Source organism: Aspergillus affinis (assembly GCF_023601865.1).
Source record: "Aspergillus affinis strain CMG 70 chromosome Unknown NODE_105_length_128453_cov_87_050859, whole genome shotgun sequence".
NCBI classification, from domain to species: Eukaryota; Fungi; Ascomycota; class Eurotiomycetes; order Eurotiales; family Aspergillaceae; genus Aspergillus; species Aspergillus affinis.
In genome coordinates, this window is record NW_026515886.1 from 96194 (window position 1) to 118141 (window position 21948).

Below are 21948 nucleotides of genomic sequence, written 5' to 3' on the forward strand. Positions count from 1 at the left end.
TTGAATGTGCTACCTTTTCCTTTGTCCTTCTCATGGAACACGAGTCATTCGGGATCATTACAGTATAGAGGACTGACATAGATTTACCAGACTGAATTCAAATCAGCAACAGAGTATATTTTACAGCTTCACTAGTCTAGACGTAATCACTACTTTTCTTCAATCTTCTTCAGTGATAAGTAGGATTTCTTCCTTCACCACCATCGGACTACAATGAATCCCTCTGACTCTGGTAAGTTATCCTTGATATTCATCTTCAACTAGTATCATACGTAGTGATATTCCTTCCCAAAGACGGAACATCCCTACCTATCATTCACAAAAATAACCCCCTTCCTTCTTGTACTATAGGAGAAAAAAGGGTGCACCCTTACCGAGCCTACTCGCCAACAAATCTCCACCACCAGTCTAGTAAATGAAATATGTTCTTCCTAGTAATCCGTCATGTCTAAATCCCCCCTTTGGTATGAATATCACTTCACCGCAAGAACATCATTCGGTGAACAAGACGGGCGCATAGCCTAGGCAGTCCTAGCAGTGATACCTACAGCATTCTACCGCGGGACTTTGAATTTGGCCCCATCCTCGCCCTGGCTTGCCACTTCATGTGAACTTTTAACTTCACCGCACCGTAGGCCCCGATAGTGGGAGAGACAGCCGACCACACCACGCCATCAAGCACTAGTTGCCGCTAAGTCAATAGACATGCAGGGGTGGAGCTGACAATTCATCGCTCACGCACTGGGGGAGGGGGGTAGTGATTGAGCGGTTTTTGCTTTGGTAGCTTGATCCCATCCTTGCGTTCACTTCATGTTAGGGGTGAAGCTACGTCCTTGAAATTTGCGGACCGTTGGGAATGCACGGAGACAGACATGCGTATATATCCCTGGTTCATTTCCCTTGCTGCGAAGGGGATTCGGTGAAGGAGAAGGGGAGGTTGTGGGATTGGTAGGAGCTGTGTGGTAGAGGAGTGGGAATTTATCGGCAATTTTTGGAAGATGGTATATTTTATTGTGGTTCGAGATTAGACTCAATCTATGTCATAACAACTAGAAGTAGATGCTAAAAGTAAATATGTGAAATAAAGCTGGTTTTGTCATCAAAGCGTTGCAATCGAATCATCAAATCATTCGATTTATAAAAGGGAAAAAATGGAATCAAAAGAAATCAAAATTCATGCCGGATTCGAATCACGTGGAGTAGATCAGTGAACCATGACTTCCGATTGATGGGGTTGCTGGCCCGAAGGGTTGACCTTGCCGTTGGCAGACTCGTCTTTCTGTTCGGAGTCGTCGCCCATCTCCACGTCCTCGTCGCCATCACCGCCATCCTCTTCGTCAAGATCGTCGTCATCGTCATCACTTTCGTCTTCGATGTCCTCACTCTCGCCGTCGGAGATGTCTTCCTCTTCTTCTTCCTTGACGGCGGCGGGCTCGGTGCCCTCCATGTCGTGGTCTTCGGTCTTGGGGGCCGGTTCCTTTTCGTGGTCGGCGAGTTCTTTGACCAGAGCGGCTTCAAGCTCGGCTTCTTCCGCACCGTAGGCTCCACTGTCGTCGTCCAGGTTGTCGGCTTCGGGCTGGTCTGGGGGGTATTCGGCGGGGGCAGATTCCTCCGTGTCCCTAGTAGTAGAGAATTAGCAATGTGTCCACGACAAGTAGAGGGGAGGAGAAGAGGGAAAGATGCTAGAAATCGTTTCCGACAATCACAGGGGTCGTACCATTTGATCGCAAACCGGGTCACTCTGGGCTTCTCAGCAAGGATATTCCGACGGATGCGTTCGATGATAGGCTTTGCGGGCGGCTCGGTGGCAAGCTCCTCCGAGTCGTATTCATTGTTCACGTAGTAACCCACTCGGACGAACTCCCGGCCGTCGTAGCTGCAAGTAAGGAGAATGACCGTCACACCGAGGATTTCCGACGTAGGGATGCGCTTCAGGTCCGGGTGATCGGCTTCGAAGATGAACTTGTTGACACCGACGGGGATGGGTCCGACGAGCAGGGAGTCGAGCTCTTGGTCATATTCGGAGCTGAATGACTGTGTAAGCAGGAGAGAATTATCGTAAGTCGGATTGACCGGGAATTTCAACTTACGAGGTCGCGGAACCGACGTAGGTGAGTTTCCATTCCAAATCTGTCGTCCACGGTTAGCGGGGTATCTTTCAGCTTGGCCTTGTCGTGTCGACCACACACCTTTTTGCAGCGACTCAAGACACTCGAAGGTGATCTCAAACTGATACGGCGAGAGGAAAGGGGCCGGGTTGTTCAGGATCTTGACCCCGAGGAGAGAGACGACAGACATGATGTGGGTGTGAGAGGGGGGTTAACAGGGACACGAGGAGATGATGGCTAGAGGGATGGGAAGAGGGCTTGGGATGAGGACTGAGGATTAGATTGTGATTGGAACAGGCGAGATTTTGTAGAGGAGAAAGGTAGGGATATGTTTGAGGGAAGAAAAAGCGAGTTGCTTGGGAGACGGAAGCAATGCAGAGGGAAAAACTGGAGACGGTTCCCGTAAGGTGCTCAATTAAAGCGTTCGACGCGCCGCGTGTGTCGGACGCATCTCGCGCCCACCGCCCTGGTGTCACGTGCGCAGCCGCCCTGACAGCTGCAGCTTCTAACGGCATCATCCATCGCGGCAATTTCTTTGTTCCAGCAGCCTCTGCCACACCACCCCCCCCCCCCCCCCCTTTTCCCCTTGGACATCACTCATTTGCTTTGGGCTTGTCTTTGTATCGCTTATCCCTCTTCTTCTTTTTCTCATCTATCCTTTTTTCTTTGTGCAAGGTTTAGGTATTTATTGTAGGTACTCTCTGTCCTGAATGCGGATGACTCCCTGACCCCCTCTCTCGCATGACATCTCCGAACATACCTTAGCTGACCAACCAACTTCCGCTCCTAGTATATAGGCTTACTTTTTTCTGATCTGCGCCTCGTGGTCGCTATCGAAACCCATCCTCTTGTCATGGCCGACGATGACGCTGAGAAGGCCTTTTTCCAGTCTCAGGCAATGAATGCGGAATCGGTGGGCTATCAGGCGGGTGAAGATCAGGGGGCAGATAATTCAGATTCAGATGATTATGATCCTTCAAACACATTGCATGACCAATTTTCCGCTCCCTTGCCAGACTCCAACCCAAACGGACACGTTTCTGCCAGTGCTACCCCCCAACCCAACCCTCAAGATCAGACTCCCCAAGTCCCCGAAACCGACCCCAGTCAGCCAGCTGGCAACGCCTTCCCTTCCCAGACACCTTCCCGAGCTGAGTCTCAGGTTTCCACCGCGGTACCTGCATCTGGTACTACTGCACAACCGAAGACCAGAACGATTGGGGGCTTTGTGGTTGAGGATGAGGATGAGGATGACGCGGGTGATGCAGATTATGAGCCCCCAGCTGTACTAGGTGTCGAGGACATGGATGCTATACCTATGAATGTGCCTCAGCACCAAATCTCAGGAAATGCAAATGAAGATACTTCTACCCCTGATGTATCGTTGGATGAAGCTGCGCAGAATTCTGCCGGCGTGAAGAATGTTCCTAATAGTTCATACCCCCCTGCTGTTGCTTCTAAAAATGATGCGTCTATTCCTCCGGGCTCTTTGTACAACTCACGTACGTTACAGTCTGACCATGCGCAAGGAAGCGCCACAGCTACTCCTGCGCCAGACTCTCCGTCCACTTCGAAGGGTCGCTTGCCTCACGATAGAGTGGGCATTTTGGAAGACAGAATCCAAGAAGACCCGCGAGGTGACATCCCCGCTTGGATCGAGTTGCTTAATGAACACAGGAGTCGCAGTAGGATCGACAGCGCCCGGGATGTATACGAGCGCTTCCTGAAAGTTTTCCCCTTTTCAGTATGTTTCTTCCCCTTTTTTTTCCGCGCTGTGCCTGATGAGAAAATCGAAGCTTGATGGACTAACCGTATCTACTAGGCTGAGCAATGGGTTGCGTACGCGACCATGGAATCCGAGCTCAACGAGCTGTTCCGTCTTGAGCAGATCTTCAACCGAACTCTCTTGACCATTGCGGATGTTCAACTTTGGACCGTCTATCTGGACTATGTCCGTCGACGTAATCCTCTGACCACCGACAACGCTGCTCAATCGAGGACGATCATCTCGTCCGCCTACGACTTGGCCCTTCAGTATGTTGGTGTAGATAAAGACTCCGGCTCTATCTGGGCCGACTACGTTCAGTTCATTCGCTCTGGTCCCGGAAATGTCGGCGGCTCTGGATGGCAAGATCAGCAGAAGATGGATTTGCTCCGAAAGGCCTATCAAAAAGCTATTGCGGTTCCCACGCAGGCTATCAACACCATGTGGAAAGAGTACGACCAGTTTGAGATGGGTCTTAACAAACTCACGGTATTTCGAAACCTCCCCTTCGCCTGCTTTAGTCTGCGATTTTTTTGTCTGTCGATCGATCGATCGAATCTTTGTTTTTTCTTCTTTTGGTTTTAGCGTGCGTTGCTTCTAACATCCCATGTTTTCACTTCAGGGCCGAAAATTCCTCCAGGAGCAATCACCGGCATACATGACGGCTCGCAGCTCGTACACCGAACTCCAGAACACTACGCGAGACTTGAATCGTACAACTTTGCCGAGGCTACCTCCCATCCTCGGGTATGATGGCGATGATGAATTTGGGCAGCAGGTTGAAATCTGGAAACGCTGGATCCAGTGGGAGAAGGCAGATCCTCTCGTTCTCAAGGAGGATGAGCCAGCGGCATTCAAGAACCGAGTCGTCTACGTCTACAAGCAAGCTCTCATGGCTCTCAGGTTTCTACCAGAAATGTGGTTTGAGGCAGCTGAATTTTGTTTCCTGAATGATTTGGAGACTGAAGGAAATGATTTCCTGAAGCATGGCATAGACGCTAACCCGGAAAGCTGTTTGCTCGCATTCAAGCGCGCCGACCGACTTGAGATCACCTCGGAATCCGAGCAAGACTCCATCAAACGAGGTGTTCTGGTCAGAGAGCCCTACGACAAGCTTCTGGATGCTGTTTACGACCTGATTGCCAAGGCGCGCACTCGCGAAACCCAGGATGTTGCCCGCCTCGAAGAGGCGTTTGCCAACATGAAACCCGAAAAGCCGGCCCGACGGCCCGACGATGACGATGACGCAAGTGAATCCAAGGCCATGGAATCGCTTAAGAAAGCCCAAGTGGAGGTTCTTCGAAATGCGCACGCCATTCAGATAGGTATCCTCTCTAGGACGATCTCGTTCGCCTGGATTGCGCTCATGCGTGCAATGCGCCGCGTCCAGGGCAAGGGCAAGCCCGGAGAGATGCCCGGTTCACGACAGGTGTTTGCCGATGCCCGCAAGCGAGGTCGGATTACAAGCGATGTCTACATTGCAAGTGCGCTCATCGAGTATCACTGCTACAAGGACCCGGCCGCCACGAAAATCTTCGAGCGAGGCGCAAAACTTTTCCCGGATGATGAGAACTTTGCCCTCGAGTACTTGAAGCATCTGATCGACATCAACGATGTCATTAGTGAGTCTCTCCTCTCGGTCCACCTTGCTGCGCACGGAAATGCTAAACAAGAACTTTCTTTGCAGATGCTCGTGCGGTGTTCGAGATGACGGTCAGAAAACTGGCGTCCAATCCCGACAATGTGCACAAGACCAAACCCATCTTTGCGTTCCTCCATGAATACGAGTCTCGCTACGGAGATCTGGTTCAAGTGATCAACCTCGAGAGCCGCATGCGGGAGCTTTTCCCCGAAGACCCAACTCTGGAGCAATTTGCTCATCGATACTCCACCCCGAACTTCGACCCTACCGGCGTACGGCCGATCATCTCGCCATCTCAGACCAGACCCAAAGGTGCATTCCCGACGGAGCAGGCCGTGTCGCGCCACGGCACCCCGGTTACGAAGTATCCCGATCCCTCCGTCACCAACTCCCCGAAACGCGCGTTGGATGACTTTGACGATGACACGAGTCGGCCACGTAAATTCGTTCGCGCCGAATCACCGCTCAAGACCACGCAACGGCGGCAATTGGATCAGCAAAAGCGCGCCCAGCCGACCATGAGCAGCCAGCCCGGATCTCAGTTCCGGACACAGGGATCCCCTGCCTCGTTGCCTCGAGAAATTGTATACCTCTTGAGCATCATTCCCCCGGCGTCGGCGTACAATGCCGGTCGATTCTCAGCCGAGAAATTGGTGGATCTCCTTCGAAGGATCGACATGCCCAGCTCTATCTCCCAGATTCCATTACCGCAATCCGTCCGCGGACTCGGAACGGGACAAAATCCCATGCAGTCCTTCTCCGGTAAGCTCTTTCGCTACTCGTTCTTTGCCTTTACCAGCCCCGGCAACTCTAGCTAACTGTATGCATTCAGGCATGTACCGCTCATAATCCACTACGAATATAGACACGGCCTTCTACTTGTTTTCTGATGATGACCCACAACTGAATATCCGGACCCCCCTCTGCGACGTGGGATTGTTCCTCCCTCTTTTGTTCTTAATGTCTTTCGATATCACCTCATGGGCCCGGTGTGGCTCGGGACTGTATAGTCTTTCTTGAATGTTTCTTGCATCTAACGAAGCGGCGTTCTCGCTTGGATTTGACTTGACCGCCGCGAAGGTTGTGAGCAGTGGGAGGGTCCAAATTGACACTTCTCGTTCGTTCATCTGCCTACCTCGGGAGTGCGGGATTTTGTACAGTGGCCTTTTATTTTATTTTATTTTTTTATCTTTTGGAGGATTGGAATAGTCTGGACTGGTGCAGGAATCGCGTGGAATTGAATTGAATTGAAACTGATCGAATCGAATGATATTTGTTGTTTCTTAGTCTTCATCTTGCAGGCTGTTTCCAGTGTGGATTGTAGCCAATGCACCCCTTCCAGTAGGTAGAAGGATATCAACAATTCTTCTCTATCGGCCGAACACAGTTCAAGCTTCTCGGTCATAGTCTGCTTTCTTCCTTGCAACCTCGCAGCCCTCTGCCTACTCTCGCTAATCCTGGGCCTATCGATCCTGCATTGGTCTTCCTCCATTCACCTCCCACCTACCTGGCAACGGTTGCTTTGATTCTTCCTCTTCTCCCACGTCAACATTCATCCCCTCTCATCTTCCTTCATCTACTCCTTCTCTTCTTTTCATCTCTCTTCACCTCTTCATCTACTTCACCTTTTCATATCTCCTCTTTTCTTCGTTTCTTCACCTCTTGAATCCTCATTATCACCTTCATTCCCACCTCACTATTGAATCCATCTACAACCACCCTTCACCTCACCTACCTCAGCGGATTCCATCACCTTCATCGCTCCTTCCAATTTCCGACACGTCTCGCGTCGCCTCATCTCCCATCCCGCTTTCCACTTCACTCTCCCCCTCTTGACTACCTTCATCTCTCTAACATCCTCGATTCCTTTTCTACCATTCATATACCCATTCATCCTGCCCGACATCCCGAGAATTCAATTCTCGGCCTATCGTCCTCTATCACCTTTCTCGAATTCCCTGTCTTTTCAGGAAGTCTACCGCGTCCTGACAAACGCGTTTTCAGTGTCACAAACCCCCGTTCTACCAGCTACAATATTTCTCTCGCCAAATTCACCATCGCAACCGACATCATGGCGAGCGAACATTTTGGCGATCCGGCTTTGGATAGGCCCAAGTTGAAGACCGACATGTGCCGTAATATCGACCTGCCTATGGGGGCTTATAACATTGACCATCTGGTAAGTTTCTTTCCAGCATTCGTAAATTGTGCCTTGGTCGAGTTCTTCCCGAGTTTCTGTGAATGTGCCATCCCAAATATTTTGTCTCCCAAATCTTTCCATTCGTTTGTGTGTGACATGGCGTCGTTTCGTCATTCCCTCCTCGCTATGAAGAACCCGTTTGCCATCCTCCTATCCCCTCTCCCTCATTTCCCTAGAAATGGCCATTTTTATTTTGTCTCCCCTCCTTTGGTCAACCCTGGCCCTTCCCGGGCCAGTTACCATTCACCTTGGGCACCGGTCAAACGGGGTCTGCAGATTGTGGTCGGGATTCACACGCCATAGGCCTCCTTCAATGTAGGAAGCCGATATACATCCGCCTGTCTCACCATTCCCTGGGTCACAACCAAGGCTTCACAGCATGCATTTCCCCGCGAGATCTCCTCTATATGTTTTTTCCTCGATTCCCCTCGTCCCACCGCATCTTCTTCTTCTTCTCTTTTCCCCCCACCCAATTTCCCCTCTCCCCAACTTCCTCTTCTTTCCCGCTCCCAATCCTTTTGGTTTCGATATTCTCCGCTTCTGGCATCTTTCCTACTCATTCTATTCTGTTTGCAATCATGGAAAATCTCGAGCAGATCGACAAGCTCACCGGTGGCCTTCGCCATCTTCGCCTTCGTGCTGCTGACGAACAGGAAAAGTGCTCGGTCCCCGTCGAGACGGTTCCTCGTCCTGGCTTCAACACTACCGGCAAAGAAATCGAAGTGTCGATGAACGCATACCCTATCGTCAAGTTTCCCAATAAGAACGTCTATCAATATGATGTAAGTTCCCGTGTCTGCTCTACGGGTGTCCTTCCGGTGCCTTTGCAACTGCCGTTAACATAAGACCCAGGTCCAAATTGGCTCCGGCGCTGAGAAGAACGTCGTGATCAAAAAGGTCTGGGATTCGAACGCCAGAAAAACTGCCCTGAAGCAGATTGTGTTTGATGGTCAGAAACTTGCCTGGTGCGTCCTTTCTACTTCCCATCTCATCACACAAGACCCCCGACTGACGAACTACAGGTCCATGAATGACTACAAACAAGGCCTGAATGTCACGGTCGACCTTGATCACGAGCAAGGCCGTCGCCCCAATGCCAAGGCCCCCAATACCTTCCGTCTGCTTGTGCGTCCGACCAAAACTGTCAACTTGGCGATTCTCAACGCCTGGCTCTCCGGCAAAACTTCGATGACCGAGGCCGTTTTGGAGGCTCTGAGTAAATTTGCTTCCGCTTGTATCTTCGAATCAGTCGGCTAACAATTGAAGACTTCCTTGACCATGTCCTTCGGGAATTTCCCAGTACCAAGTTCCTTCCGCTCAGGCGCTCCTTTTTCGATGCCGACGGAGAGAACAAAGACTTGGGTAACGGCGTTCTTGCCTTCAAAGGCGTTTACCAGGCTATCAGACCTGCTATCGTAAGTTCGTTTACACTCCTTGCAGAACTGCAAAGCTGACAGAACTCTAGGGACGTGGCCTGATCGTGAACATCGACATTTCCAACTCTTGCTTCTGGGCACGAATCTCTTTCATGGGTGCTGCGATGGCGGTGCTTGACTGCCGCGACCATCAACATTTGGCACATGATCTGAAGCCCGCTCCTGACGGTCATGGTGGAGTCACCGAATCGGCTAAATTCTACGAGGCCCATCGGCGCTTGAGAAAGCTTCAGGTGCAACCTCATTACCGCGGCTGCCCTGTTTCGGGTACCAATTTCATCGTGAAGGGTTTGATCAACGGAAATGCCCGCCAGTACCTCATCGAAATAAAGGACAAGGCAACCGGCAAATCTGAAAAGATCAGCGTCGAGACATACTTCAAAAGGAAGTATAATCTCACCCTCACCAACTGGGACCTTCCCATGGTAGAGATGACCAAGAAGGGAGTCGTCTACCCGATGGAAGTTCTTACGATTCATGGACTTCAGAAGTACCCCTGGAAGCTCAACGAATCCCAGACGTCCCAGATGATCAAGTATGCGGCTGCAAGACCCTGCGACCGTTTGCAATCGGTTCACAATTCCAAGGCCATGCTCAACCACGACGGGGACCCTGTTCTCAAGACATTCGGACTTCAGATTGACCAGAACATGATCCGCACCAAGGCCCGACTGTTGCCGAACCCCGACATCCAATTTGGTGGTAATCAACGCCTTAATCCAGGCACCAATGGTCGTTGGGATCTTCGAGGCAAGAAGTTTTATCAGCCCAATAAGAGACCCCTCGAGTCCTGGGGTGTTGGGTTCTTCGTCGGCAAGCGCAATGCAGTGAACAGAACTCAGGTGGAAACATTCGTTGATGGGTTCATGAAGGGTTACGCTGGTCATGGCGGTCACGTCCCGCAGCGCCCAATTGTCGTCGAGCTCAAGGAGGACATTGGCGAGGCGATCAAGAAACTGTACAACGCAACTGGCGTCAAGTTCCAGAAAGATCCACAGATCCTTCTTATAGTGGTTCCTGACAAGAACTCGTTCACCTATACCCGGATCAAGAAATCGTGTGATTGCCGCTGGGGCGTGCCTTCTCAAGTCATGCAGTCGCTCCATGTGGCTAAGGCAAACCCACAGTACATCTCTAACGTCCTGATGAAGGTTAACGCAAAGCTCGGTGGTACAACTGCTCGAATCATCACTAAAGTTCCCGAGGCTTCCCTTAAGCCTATGTCGATGATCATTGGAGCCGACGTGACACACTCTCCTCTTGGTGTGTGGTCCCCGTCTATGGCCGCTATGTCCGTGTGTATGGATACCTTCGGGGGTCGCTATTGGGGCGCCTGTGAAGCGAACGGAGAACGTATCGAGATCATCGCTCGTGCTAATATGGACATCATGTTGACTCCGCTGATTCGCGAATGGATGTCGACTGTGGGCCAGGGCCGTGCTCCTGAGCGCGTTTACTACTTCCGGGACGGTGTGTCGACGGGCCAGTTCCAGCAGGTCCTCAATGATGAAGTCTTTGCTATGAAGGCCATCTTTATGCAGTTGACTCAGGACCAGTGGAAAGGAAAGTTCACCGTGGTGATTGCGAACAAGCGTCATCACCTCAGGGCGTTCCCCCGGGCTGGTGATCGCAACTCCGCCGACAAGAACGGCAATCCGCTTCCTGGCACCCTCATTGAAAAGGACGTCACCAGTCCTCATGATTGGGACTTCCTTCTCTATTCGCACATTGCATTGCAGGGAACTTCTCGCCCGGTTCATTACCATGTCATCTTGGACCAGAACAAGCACCGTGCCCAGGAGCTTGAGAACATGATCTACGATCACTGCTATCAGTACATGAGGTCGACTACCTCGGTCTCATTGTGTATGTCCTCTTCTTCCCCTCTTTATCCTTTGGAATCTACTCCTAACATGACTCTCTTTAGTCCCGGCTGTTTATTATGCTCATCTGATCGCGGCGCGCGCGAAGCACCACGAGGACGTTCCTGCCAGCTCTGGCCCTCAGAGTGGCCCAGAAGTCAAGTTGACCAACCCCAAGCCGAAGGGCAAGCCTCATGACCCGCGCCTGCTGGCTATCCACGGTACCTCGAACCGACTGCCCTTCGGCATGTGGTACATCTAAGTACCGAAATGCTTGAAACTACGAGCTTTGTGTCGTCTCTCTTTCGACAATTTTCCTTGTTGTTTGCTCTTTTTTATTTCTCTCTCTTTTCACGCTGGACAACCACGTTTAGCACATGGATCTGAGAATCTCCCTGCTTCTTTTATGTGGCTGTGTTACGTTTTATCACTGATTTGGTTCTTTGAATTTGCACGCTCTCGAAATGATCGGATGGTGGGTTTTGGATTTCGGGCTAGCGAAGGCCAAATCGACCAGTGCGAGCTGGCTCGAGGAAACCAGATACATCTGGAAGATCGGTGATTGCGGGCAAGGATTTCCTTTCTTCATCTTATGATAGCTTCGTTTTGCAATATGATATTACCTTTGCTTGTCTTTACAAATATCCCGTAGACCCTTGTAGATTTCCGATCGCGGTTCAATGTAGTCACCCAGATCCGCCCGATAAAACCAACCGAATCGAACTCTTCTCAAGAAACCAATGCAAGGCGATAATACACTTATTCAAATGTTTATTTGCGAGAGAAACTAAGAAAATAAGAAACACTTGATCAAACAAGACAGAATGGCAAAATAAGAAGAAAAAACATATGTACGAACTATTCAACTTTCTTCTACCTCGCTCAGCGCGTTTCCTTTCCATAGATGAAAGACCAAGACTAAGGATTATGCGAATCAGGAAATGGGAGACAAGATAGGATGAGATGAATAGTTGGTGCAGAAGGGCAGGGTGGGTTATAGATGTGGATGTAGATGGAGGACTTGACAAAAGACGTATGGGAAAATATGGAGATGGAATGCAGAGATTGACTTGGTTTGCACACGCGCCGGTATAGGATGTCATTCCGAAAGAAGTGAGAAGGTAGAAAGTACAAGGATGAGCAAGATGAAGAAAGATATTAGTATTTAAAAGAAAAATTGATATGAAGAAAAAGTAATTGTAACAATAGCACACAGAGACGTACATACACACAAAAGGATAAAAGAAAGTAAAGAGAAAGAAGAAGAGAAAAGTACAGCTTGAGAGAAGTAGATAGGAAAGAAACGCTGGAAGTTGTCAGGGCAGATCAGGTTGCAAATACAGATGGATCAATCTTTGCAGAAACAGGCTGCTGCTCTTTGGTATGTCTCCACTGAGTGGATCAGAATCAGAGAGCTCCAGACGTCGAAAAAGGTGTTTAAAAATGAAGAAGCGAATAAACAGCATTATGATCAACAAGAAGTTAGCATAAAAAGGGAGACTGTATCTTTCCCCCTCTGGAAAGTCATGCCATGGTGCGCCGTCCATATACCCGACCTTTTTGTATCACAAATCCCAAATGCAAGATAGTAAGTAGTAGAGAGAGATCCAAAGCGGAGGAAGAAAGAAACATGTTGGGGAAAAGACCATCACACCAGAATCCTAGTTCATGCAAAGCCCTTGGGTATTAAATCCGCGAATGAGATCTCCAGTAGCCAACTCCCAAGAGGTATCAGGCAGAGAGGGCGCATCTCTTCATGGACACGCACTATAGCCACCAAGAAAGACTTAAATGGAGGAAATGGGGAAGGAAGAATGGAAGACCAAGCCAGGTATCATCGTAAACTCTTACAGTACAGGTATCTCCAAAACTCGGGGTGAATAGCTCACGTTGCGACTCGTACATCATGACGCATCGCCCGCAGTCCCGTTTGTCAGGGGCACGTTGCTGTCGTTACTCTTATTCGGGTCAAGATTGGAAGCGCTAGTCGGATCGCTGCTTTCTACACCAGCAACATCGGTGTCGAGGCTTTTCCCGCTGCCAAGGTCTGTGGCCGAGGCGGAGGTTTCATCGGCGCACCCATCCTTATTCTTGAGGTTAGTCACGGCTGGGTTCGAAGCCTTTGTCCCGTCGGCGTTCACGGTAGTCTCATCCCCCTCGGCAGTCGATCCGGGGAGGCCCAATGCAACTCCACTGTTCTTCTTGACCTTCTTCTTACTAGGCTCCGCAGTTCCTAATTTGATGGCGCTTGCCGGTCCGGTAGCCGTTGGCGGGAGTGGGCGCTTCTGAGGACTGGTCGTTGGTCCCGTCGGTTGAGAAGGAGCCGGGATCTTGCCTGATGCCGGCAGGCGAGGACGGGCGGCCATGGGTCGCTGCTTGGGCGGCAATTCAAGATCTTCAACCAAAGGCTCGTTGTTGTTTGCTTGTAACTTGGCGCTGAAAAATTGTTGAACCAAGCCGATCTGCGATCCCAGCGTCTCAGCAGTGATACGTGGGAACGCGGGAGGCGACGGGAAGACAGTGACAGCTTGAGTGGAGCTGGTAGAATAAGGTGAACGGGTTAGCAGGGAGGGTTCCAGGTTCTTATCCGAGTAAGTTGACAAGACGTACCTTGTATTTTGTGCCTGGGCAGCGTTGTACATCCTGTTCTGAAGAAGATGTAGAGGGACACTGAGGGTGGCAAGGCCAAACTCTCTGTCCAGACCAAGTTCCTTGAAACCAAAGAAATCTTCATCGATATCTTCCGCAAAGTCACCGCCAATAAACTGCTCGCTTCCATCGTTGAAGGCGTTGGAGCCATCTTCGCCTCCGTCGGCGAGAGCAGGCCGCAGGAGCTCAGACAGCAACGACTTCAATCGATCATGAACCGTCGCAAGCTTCGATCCGAGCCGTTCCACGTCGTCCTTAATGTAGGACTCGAGCGATTCAATGTCGGTGCCAACGGAAGAAAGAGTATGAAGCACGATCTCTGGCTCCGTATATGCCGACTTCCACTGAGAGTTCGAGGTGTTCTCGACCGAGTCGGTATCCGTCACTTTGGGGGCTTCCATGTAGGACTTCATGGTCTCGCCAATCTTCTGGAAAAAATCCGAAGCGATGTCAGTGACTGCGTCAAGAGACGACGGTTGATATTCCTCGAATCCAGTGTGGTAGAAGATCTTCGCAACGGAGCGCTGCAAGGCCGCCTTGCAAGCCCAAGGCGCAATGACGGGCCCCTGGTCATTCAGTACGTGGGGCGGGATATCCTGCTCAACGAACGGTTCGGGCTGGTATTTCTGGAATTGGTTTTGGTACATCTACAAACAATGCATTAGATCATAGACTTAAGCAAGGCCGGGGTAAGAAGGGTTGGAAAAACCTACCTGAGACTGCAACTGCATCTGCTTCACGATGCCAACCTTGGAGCAAACCTTCCGGGTCTCCTGCATTTGGCGCATGTTGGCATCCATCTTCCGCGAGAGCTTGCTGTCCGGCTGAATGAAAGAATTCTTGGGCAGAATGCGCAGGAACTCTTCCGAGGCGTCGACAATGTTACCGTCGGCGTCTTCTCTCCATAGCAAGCGTGGAGGAAGGTCAGGGACGCCGGACATCACGTCGTAATAATCCGGTATCTCCCGGTCCTCCTCCCCTTCGATACCTTCCGCCAGACTCTCGCCCGCCGCATTCAATTCGATGCCTTGTGCATTTGCTTCAAGAGCCTTGTCGCCTTCTGCATTCACTTGCATGTGGTTTTTAAGCCACCTTCTCATCCCAGCTTTTGTGCGAAGTAGGGCGGGCTCGTCCGAGTTCAGCTTGTCACCCTTGAAGAGACGGTGTCGTTCGGCTGCAATCATCGCTCGATCTTTCTTGGTGACCTGCTTCCAAACTTTGTACTCCGGGTCCTCGAGTTCCACGCCCGAGGCCGGCAGCGCGCTGGAGGCACTGCTCGAGGGTGCCAAGCCATCGATATCCATCGAGTCACCCTGACTCCCCGGTACCCCGTTTCCAAGACCTGAGGGGTCCGACGGCGTTGCAGTTCCGGGCGGCGGCGGCGTCGCGAACCCATTCTGGGTGCCTTCCATGAGAGCATCGGAGTCGGAACGGACAGGGGCAGGGGGCTGCGAGGACGAACCAGCGGGAGGTTCTGATCCGCTGGGGGTGTTTCGAGTCGGCGCGGCACCTTTCTTGGACGATTTACCGGGAGCCTTTCGACCTCTTGACGACATGATCGGCTCGTCGTCGCTCTCCTCCGCTCCGTCCAACTCGGCCATCTGCAGTCTGCGCTCTTCCGCCTCAACTTCGGCTCGATCTTTGATCTGAATGTCAGGGATTAGGGGGACCAGTTTCTCCGTTTCCTTTTTCATATACATAGCGTGTTTGCGCATGAAGTGATCCGGGTGTGTATTGTACTTGAAGCAGTTGGTCCAAATCAGATTAACATCGTCCACGAAGTCCTGTTTTGATCGGTACTGCAGAGCTTTGAGTTTTTTCGTCATAGTCCCCAGGTCCATGGGATGCTTGATGACTATTATCGATTGTCAGTAAATTTGTCCCGGAGAATATCCGCATATGCTAAATGCGTGCGAGGATTGGGTTAGAGGCATACTCGTATAGTAATCGGGAGCGTCGCGTTTATTGACACGAGTCAAGAAAGCCGAGGAGTGCTCCGTCATGGCTTTCAGCTCACTGAGGACCTTCTCGGCAGCTTCGTACAGTTCTTCCTGGCCGATTTTATCCTCACTCGCCCACTTGCTTCTGTTCTTGCGAACTTCGCTCATCAGACTGCGCAGTTCCGCATCCGAAGCTTGCACCATGGTCCGCTTCATGTCAATTCGGGCGATCAGGTTCTTCAACGTCAGGCTGGAGGCTCCAAGGTTCGCGTTGCTCAGCGAGCCGTAGCCGTTTGAGGCCGTGTTCGCGTTGGCGCCCGAGTTGGCCTGGCCCGACATTTCGGCCTCAACCTGCCGCTCGGACTCTTCTAGCCGCTGCTGATCTAGCATGGCGTCTCTATCATTCTCCAGGGTATAGAACAGGGTGTGAAAGCTTCGCTTGGCGGCATCCTCCGTCGCCTTCTTGTCTTCCTCTAGCTTCTTGCGAATATCCTCGAGCGTTTCTTTCTTCGTCTCCTTCGAGGTCTCTGCCGCGGCCGGGGTCGAGCTGCTGGGAGGGTGACTAGGGGAGGGTATGCCGCTGGCCTCCTGTGAAAGGGGCAAGGGCTTGGGTTTAGGCAGGGAAGCCGCGTCGGCATCGTCCTCGTCGTCATCGTCATCGTAGTCGTCATAGTCGTCGTCGTCCAGCTTCCGGGCGGGCTTCTTGGGGGCAGCCGGGGGTGGAGCGGGCTCCTCGGCGCGTGGCAGATCGGCCTCAGGCACGTCAGGGAGCGCGCAGGCGGAGCTGGTCAAGTCCTCGGCGGCTTTCTGGTTGGCAAACAAGTCATTTATCTTCGCCTCGCTGCGTTTGTACAGATCGCGAAACGTGGCGATGCGTGGGTCCTCCTCGGCTGCAGCATCAGCCTCCGATATCAAATTACCCGCGTGAGCGGCATCGGTATCGACGGAGGCGCGCATCAGGGGGGTGCGCGGACCGGACAGCGATTTGGAGTAGCCATTGACGGACCGCACGTCGTGATGATCATCGGGAGGGCGCAGATGGCCGGGGGGCAGCCAGGCGTGGTTGTGTCCGAGCGACATGCTCGCTCCAAGACCCCGGTTCTGGGGGCGGGCGAGGGGGCTCGCTTCTCCACGGTTATGTTCAGGATCGGGAGGGCAGCACAGAGGGGGGTTGCGGGTTGGAAAAAGACATGAAGAGAAAGGGCAGGGTGAGAGGAGTTGAACGCCGATATTTCCGGGGGACGAACGATGGTCCGAAGGGGGGAGAATTGATGGCAACTTTCGGGCTGAGGTTCTCTGCGCGGATGAGATGAAGTCGAAAGGCGGAACGGCCGCAGTTTTCAGACCAACCGCGCAGTTTGTCGCTACTTTTTACTAGTCTCTGGCGGTCGCGATGCGATCCGTTTTCCTCTGGTCGCATGGACCGGGGAATTAATGAATTAATATATTAAGAGAAGAATGCGATTCGCCAGACCAGTGGTCGAAGGGAGTGTCTGACACACAAAGGGTCTTTGACAGCGAGACGGGCAGAAGAAGACAAGGAGAAAGAAAGTTGAATTCCTCGACGGTCTTCGGCCGATGGGGCCAGGCCAGCGCTGCACATGACGCATCCGTCGACGTTCTCTTCTCTACTCTCTCTCTCTCTCTCTCTCTCTCTCTCTCTCTTTCGCTTCCTCTCTCCCTCTCTCCAAACCTCAACGACTAATCCTCTCTCCCGATATCCACTCCCTCCTCCAATCCCTCCCATCATGCGAATCCGCTATCCTTTCGCGGGTACGTTCTCCCCTCCTCCCCCAATTCCCCTCGCACCTCCGCCCGGGGAAAGCTGGGTCGGCCATACCCGCAGATCTCCGATCGATCGGTTGATGCTATTTCAATTAGAATCAGCTAACCAAACCCCCCTCTCAACGCAGGCGCTTTCATCTTCCTCCTCATCCTCGCCGCCTACATCGGTCTCCTCCCTCATGGCTCCTACGGCAGCGTGCCCGTCCAGCTGCAACCCAACGACAAGTTCCTGCACGTCATCACCTTCTTCCTCCTCTCGCTCGTCTTCTACTGGATCCCCGACACCACCCGCCGTCGCACCCTCCACCTGACGCTCGTCATCTGCACGCTCGTCCTGGGCATCGGCTCCGAGATCGTCCAGGGCCTCCTCCCGAACGGCCGCTCCTTCGATCCCTTCGACCTCCTCGCCAACCTCGTCGGCAGCGTCGGCGCCATCGGCCTCTGCAGCTGGTACCACCGACGTATGCTCGAGCGGAGACGCAAGGCCCGCTTTGGCGCCATGGGTGACGGCGCCGGCGATGACATCGAGCTGGGCCATCCCCTGGAGCACGACGACGATCTCGGGCCGCAGGAATCGGGCGTCACGACGCTGGAGCAAGAGGTCGATAACTGGGATGAGAATGCCGTCGATAACTGGGATGCGGAGGATGTCGAGGAATCTGCTGCCGGGACGCCGGCACCGCGGGACGCAAAAACCTCGCCGTCTGCTGTCAATGTCGACGACGAGGGGAGGAAACGAAGCGATTAAGTACGTCGTGGGACGTAATCTCCTTCAATTCCGGCCTTGAAATCTTCAGCAGAAAACGAAAGGAAACAACAGCAAAGCAACGCAATTGCGGCGCGGCTCTCCCTCTCCCTCAAAAAAAAGGCATTAAACACCAGAAACCTCTAGGCATTTATATTGATCTAGATCATTCTCTCTCTTTCTATCATCCAGACCATCACTCTTGATCTCACGACTCATCTGCTTCCTATATCACCTCATATCATGTCTTACGCTTATCCTGACGTTTCATGTATTGTCTCTCCCTCCCTCCTCGCCCCACTCACTCACTCACCCACCATGACTCAAAAAGTCGAATCGTTACGATAGTTTACGGTTTACGTCATTCTCTTTCCTCTTCTCATCCCTTCTCTTCACATTTCTTCCTCTCTCTTTGGTCTTATATACCGGGGGCGTAGGGCTGGTTCCGGCATGCTTTGTTCCTGCTTCTGCTTCTGCTCCATTTTCAGCATCAGCTTCACTTCACGCATGCGCTTTTCGGCGTTGTATGTACATACTACAGGCGGGGGATTGAATTGAATGTCTTAGCGAGTGGTTTAGCTTATTTAAGTAATGTTTGTCATGAAAGAAATGGAATCACTTGGTTCGTTCGTTCCTATTTGTAGGTAGATGCGTTGCTATTATTAAACTATAGTCAGCACTAGGTATGAAATTGAAGCTTCGGGCACGAAATATATAAGCGCACTAACTACGTGAAGGGGCACGCTACCAACGATCAAAACACCAAATTAATTCAACTACCAATTGACACCACACCCAAAAGTAATGTATCAAAAGAATTTGATTTTCCTAGGTACCTCTGTATGCACAAATAGCCATGCATGGAAGGTAGAAAGCGAGCTGATCATGTCTGTATTATTGGAAACCTTGATTTATGAAACCAGCACCAGGAGAACAAATAAAAACAATGCTCTAGATGAAATAGTTACTATGAAGGTGTCGAGAAGAAAATATTAGAAGCAACACAGTAGAGTAGAGTAAGTAGCATGGGAGACATGAGTATCATATATTCAATATTCAAACAAGATGACACGCAGGATGCAAGGGTAACAGATCCACTGAAATCAATGCAAAATAGGGGAAACTCATGGTTGGTCGTTAACGAAGACAACAACAACAAAAAAAGATGCAACGTAAAGAAACATCAGAAAGCTATATCAAAAAAAGGGCCATATGTACGCGAATGGGTAAATAAAGAAACAGAATACTTCAAAATGGGGCTGTGGTCTAAGCCAATAATAGCAGCCAGCACAAAAGAATGAAACCCTTCAAGCAGACTACTCATTGTCTGAAACCTCGGGCGTTCCTGACCAGCTCCTATTAGGCGTCGAGCGGCGATCGGAGACGAGCTCCAGCTCCGGTTTAGCTGATGGCAGGTAGTCGCTTTGATCGGAAAGTTTGGCCATTTTCGTGGTTCTTTCGTCGGACTTGCGTTCGGTGGCACTGACGACCTTTCCAAGCTTCACGTCCACTTGCTCCCGCAGGACCTCGTAGATGAACTGCAGCTGCATTTCGTTGTAGACCATCATCATGCGTTGTTCTCGCATCTGATTGACGGTTTCGAACACCGGATCAGTGCTTTCGTCAGGCACCTGCAACAGTTGCTCCGACTCCAGTTCTAGCAGAAGATGGTCAAGAGCAATGAACGTGCCTGTCCGGCCGACACCGGCGCTGCAGTGCACGACGCGAGGATTCGAGGGTGAGCACTTCGAGCCCGACAGTCGGATCAGTTGAAGCAGCGCGTCGCGGTCGTCGCCTTCCGGCTTGGAGTAATCCGCCCACCCCGCGAATAGAAAATGCCAAACGACCTTGGATTCATCACCCACGGTAAGACGCAGCTTTCGGATCTCGGAGCGAGCTTTCTCATCCCAGGTGGTTTCGAGCAGTGCGACCTCACCGATGAGGTGGTCGTCTGTCTGTTGTTGACCATCTTCGTTTATGTAGGGATGGCCTCTCTCGACCAAAGCCATGGCGGGAGCCTCCTCGTGGATGGGGAAGTATTGCGAACATTTCTCTCGGCCCGCTTCGACGGTTTGCGTGAGCATGACGATCACGCCAACTTCAGTGGATTCGTGGAAGACCATCTGCCAAAAGTGAGGGATGTTGCCGATTTTTGGTCCCTGTGACATGGAGACGTTAGACAACCCGACCGACCGACAAACGAAGAATCGCATACTCACCTGCGTCGCAATATACCTCCGTTCCTCCCGAGACACCGAATCCTGCAGGACGATCGGCGAAGCATTTATGAAGTCACATTCTCCCTCGGGCACTGGAAGATGAATGCGAGAATTTGCCCAGGCCTGCACGTTGATGTATCGGTTTCTTGCCTTAACCTCGGGATCGGCCTCCAGCGCCCAACGATGAGACGAATCGTTGGCCAGCATGCCCTCCGCCAGACGAGACCGTTGTATCCATTCGAGTTCTTCGAATTTCTGGTGGATTTCTAGCGAGACAGGGTTATCTTAGCGAACGGTAGATGATTTTGGGTCGTGTTTGTTTTGATTGCGAAAGCGAGGAGTGATCATCCGGATGAACCGAGTAGAGGGGTAAGGAAGAACAGAAGGGGCGCGAGACCAACCTAAGACAGACTGGCAGAGGAAAGGAGGAACCCGTTCGTTATCGCCGGCTTCCAAGCCGGGGTTGTCGTTGTCGGGCCCATCCAGGATGTCGAAGCCATCGTCAGGATCCTCGGGGAGGGCCCGCTTCGTCGCCTGCACGCTGGTATCGATCTTGATGGTGGGATGAGCCATCTTGGCCGCAGCAATCCTCTGGAAGGCCCGAACCTTGCCCAGGACGCCGCGCGCCTTCTTCGAGACCCGCTTCCTAGTCGAGTCAGGCCGTCGGGGTCCGCTACGGAGGCTGACGGTGCCGGGAGATGGAGAGCGGGATGGTGGTGCAGTGATAAATTTCCCCTCCGTAAAGCCGTCGGGCGGATCGTCGCTTGCGCCGCCTGCGGGTTGCGGCAGGGATGATATCTGTAGCGTCGATAGATCGGGACAGCTGTGGAAGCTGTCCCTCGACGTAATTTGCTTGGCCAGCTTTAAGGATCTCGAGATGTCTCGGGGAAATGGTCGACGATGGATTCGTAAATTATCGAATGCTCTATAAATGAGAGGGAGCCTCCGACTCGGCGCAATCGTTCTGGCTGCTGCGAACGGCGCAGTCGCAATTATGACGAGTGACGGAATCAATTCTCCGCAAACAATTATGATTTAAAAAAAAGTATGCGCGACCGGTTGATTTCGGAAAAGGAAGGAGTTGAAAAGACAGGTATTATAATTATATAAAAGCAAAATAGGGAAAGAGAAAAATAAAGAATAATGTATCAGAGCCCAGGAGAAAAGGGTCGCGAAGGCATAGATTATGACCGGACGGTCTTCCCGGATCGATCAAACGGACGTGACCAGCAAGTCCAAATAACCTCAAACAAAGCGAGGCGAAGGAATGGTAGATCAGACTGGGAGAAGACGATCCGGTCAAGGCGAGAGACGCTGGAGGGAAAGACGAGAAGGCAGGACGAGGACGAGAGAAGGAAAGAATGGAAAGGGAGAGAGAAAAAAAACAGGGACGGACGATCCCAGTGGGAACGCGGCGATGTAACTCAATCTAGGGACGGGGGAAAATTAAGATTAATATTAGGAATGATATAATAAATATATAGTCCGGAGGGCAATAAAAGCAATAATGGTCCGGAGACAATTAAAATAATATAGAGTTCAGGGAACTTAAAGTGCAATTGTCCTGCAGAACATCGATGGAAGCTCCGTCGAAGCC

The 21948-nt window shown here is 51.6% G+C and overlaps 6 protein-coding genes across 6 annotated transcripts; 3 read left to right on the forward strand and 3 right to left on the reverse strand.

Moving 5' to 3' along the window:
- Positions 1-1204: 1204 nt before the first annotated feature.
- Positions 1205-2298, reverse strand: asf1 (nucleosome assembly factor ASF1; the record flags this gene model as incomplete). The annotated part of the gene is made up of 4 exons (XM_053104162.1): positions 1205-1619; positions 1718-2026; positions 2091-2130; positions 2190-2298. The coding sequence occupies 4 exons, from the start codon at positions 2296-2298 to the stop codon at positions 1205-1207; spliced, it is 873 nt and encodes a 290-aa protein (XP_052952559.1).
- Positions 2299-2961: 663 nt separating this feature from the next.
- Positions 2962-6333, forward strand: rna14 (cleavage polyadenylation factor subunit RNA14; the record flags this gene model as incomplete). Its single annotated transcript, XM_053104163.1, has 4 exons — positions 2962-3852; positions 3931-4362; positions 4496-5495; positions 5561-6333. The coding sequence occupies 4 exons, from the start codon at positions 2962-2964 to the stop codon at positions 6331-6333; spliced, it is 3096 nt and encodes a 1031-aa protein (XP_052952560.1).
- A 1253-nt stretch (positions 6334-7586) lies between these two features.
- Positions 7587-11275, forward strand: KD926_000228 (putative eukaryotic translation initiation factor eIF-2C4; the record flags this gene model as incomplete). Its single annotated transcript, XM_053104164.1, has 7 exons — positions 7587-7694; positions 8312-8497; positions 8568-8680; positions 8738-8931; positions 8982-9130; positions 9181-11017; positions 11079-11275. 7 exons carry the CDS (start codon positions 7587-7589, stop codon positions 11273-11275), a joined length of 2784 nt encoding a protein of 927 aa, XP_052952561.1.
- Positions 11276-12917: 1642 nt separating this feature from the next.
- Positions 12918-16682, reverse strand: KD926_000229 (SAGA histone acetyltransferase complex subunit SPT7; the record flags this gene model as incomplete). Its single annotated transcript, XM_053104165.1, has 4 exons — positions 12918-13551; positions 13624-14309; positions 14376-15517; positions 15599-16682. 4 exons carry the CDS (start codon positions 16680-16682, stop codon positions 12918-12920), a joined length of 3546 nt encoding a protein of 1181 aa, XP_052952562.1.
- Positions 16683-17350: 668 nt separating this feature from the next.
- On the forward strand, positions 17351-18135 carry KD926_000230 (VanZ family protein; the record flags this gene model as incomplete). Its single annotated transcript, XM_053104166.1, has 2 exons — positions 17351-17375; positions 17516-18135. 2 exons carry the CDS (start codon positions 17351-17353, stop codon positions 18133-18135), a joined length of 645 nt encoding a protein of 214 aa, XP_052952563.1.
- Positions 18136-19448: 1313 nt separating this feature from the next.
- Positions 19449-21140, reverse strand: ptpB (tyrosine protein phosphatase PTP1; the record flags this gene model as incomplete). Its single annotated transcript, XM_053104167.1, has 3 exons — positions 19449-20291; positions 20352-20617; positions 20753-21140. 3 exons carry the CDS (start codon positions 21138-21140, stop codon positions 19449-19451), a joined length of 1497 nt encoding a protein of 498 aa, XP_052952564.1.
- Between the last annotated feature and the right edge of the window lie 808 nt (positions 21141-21948).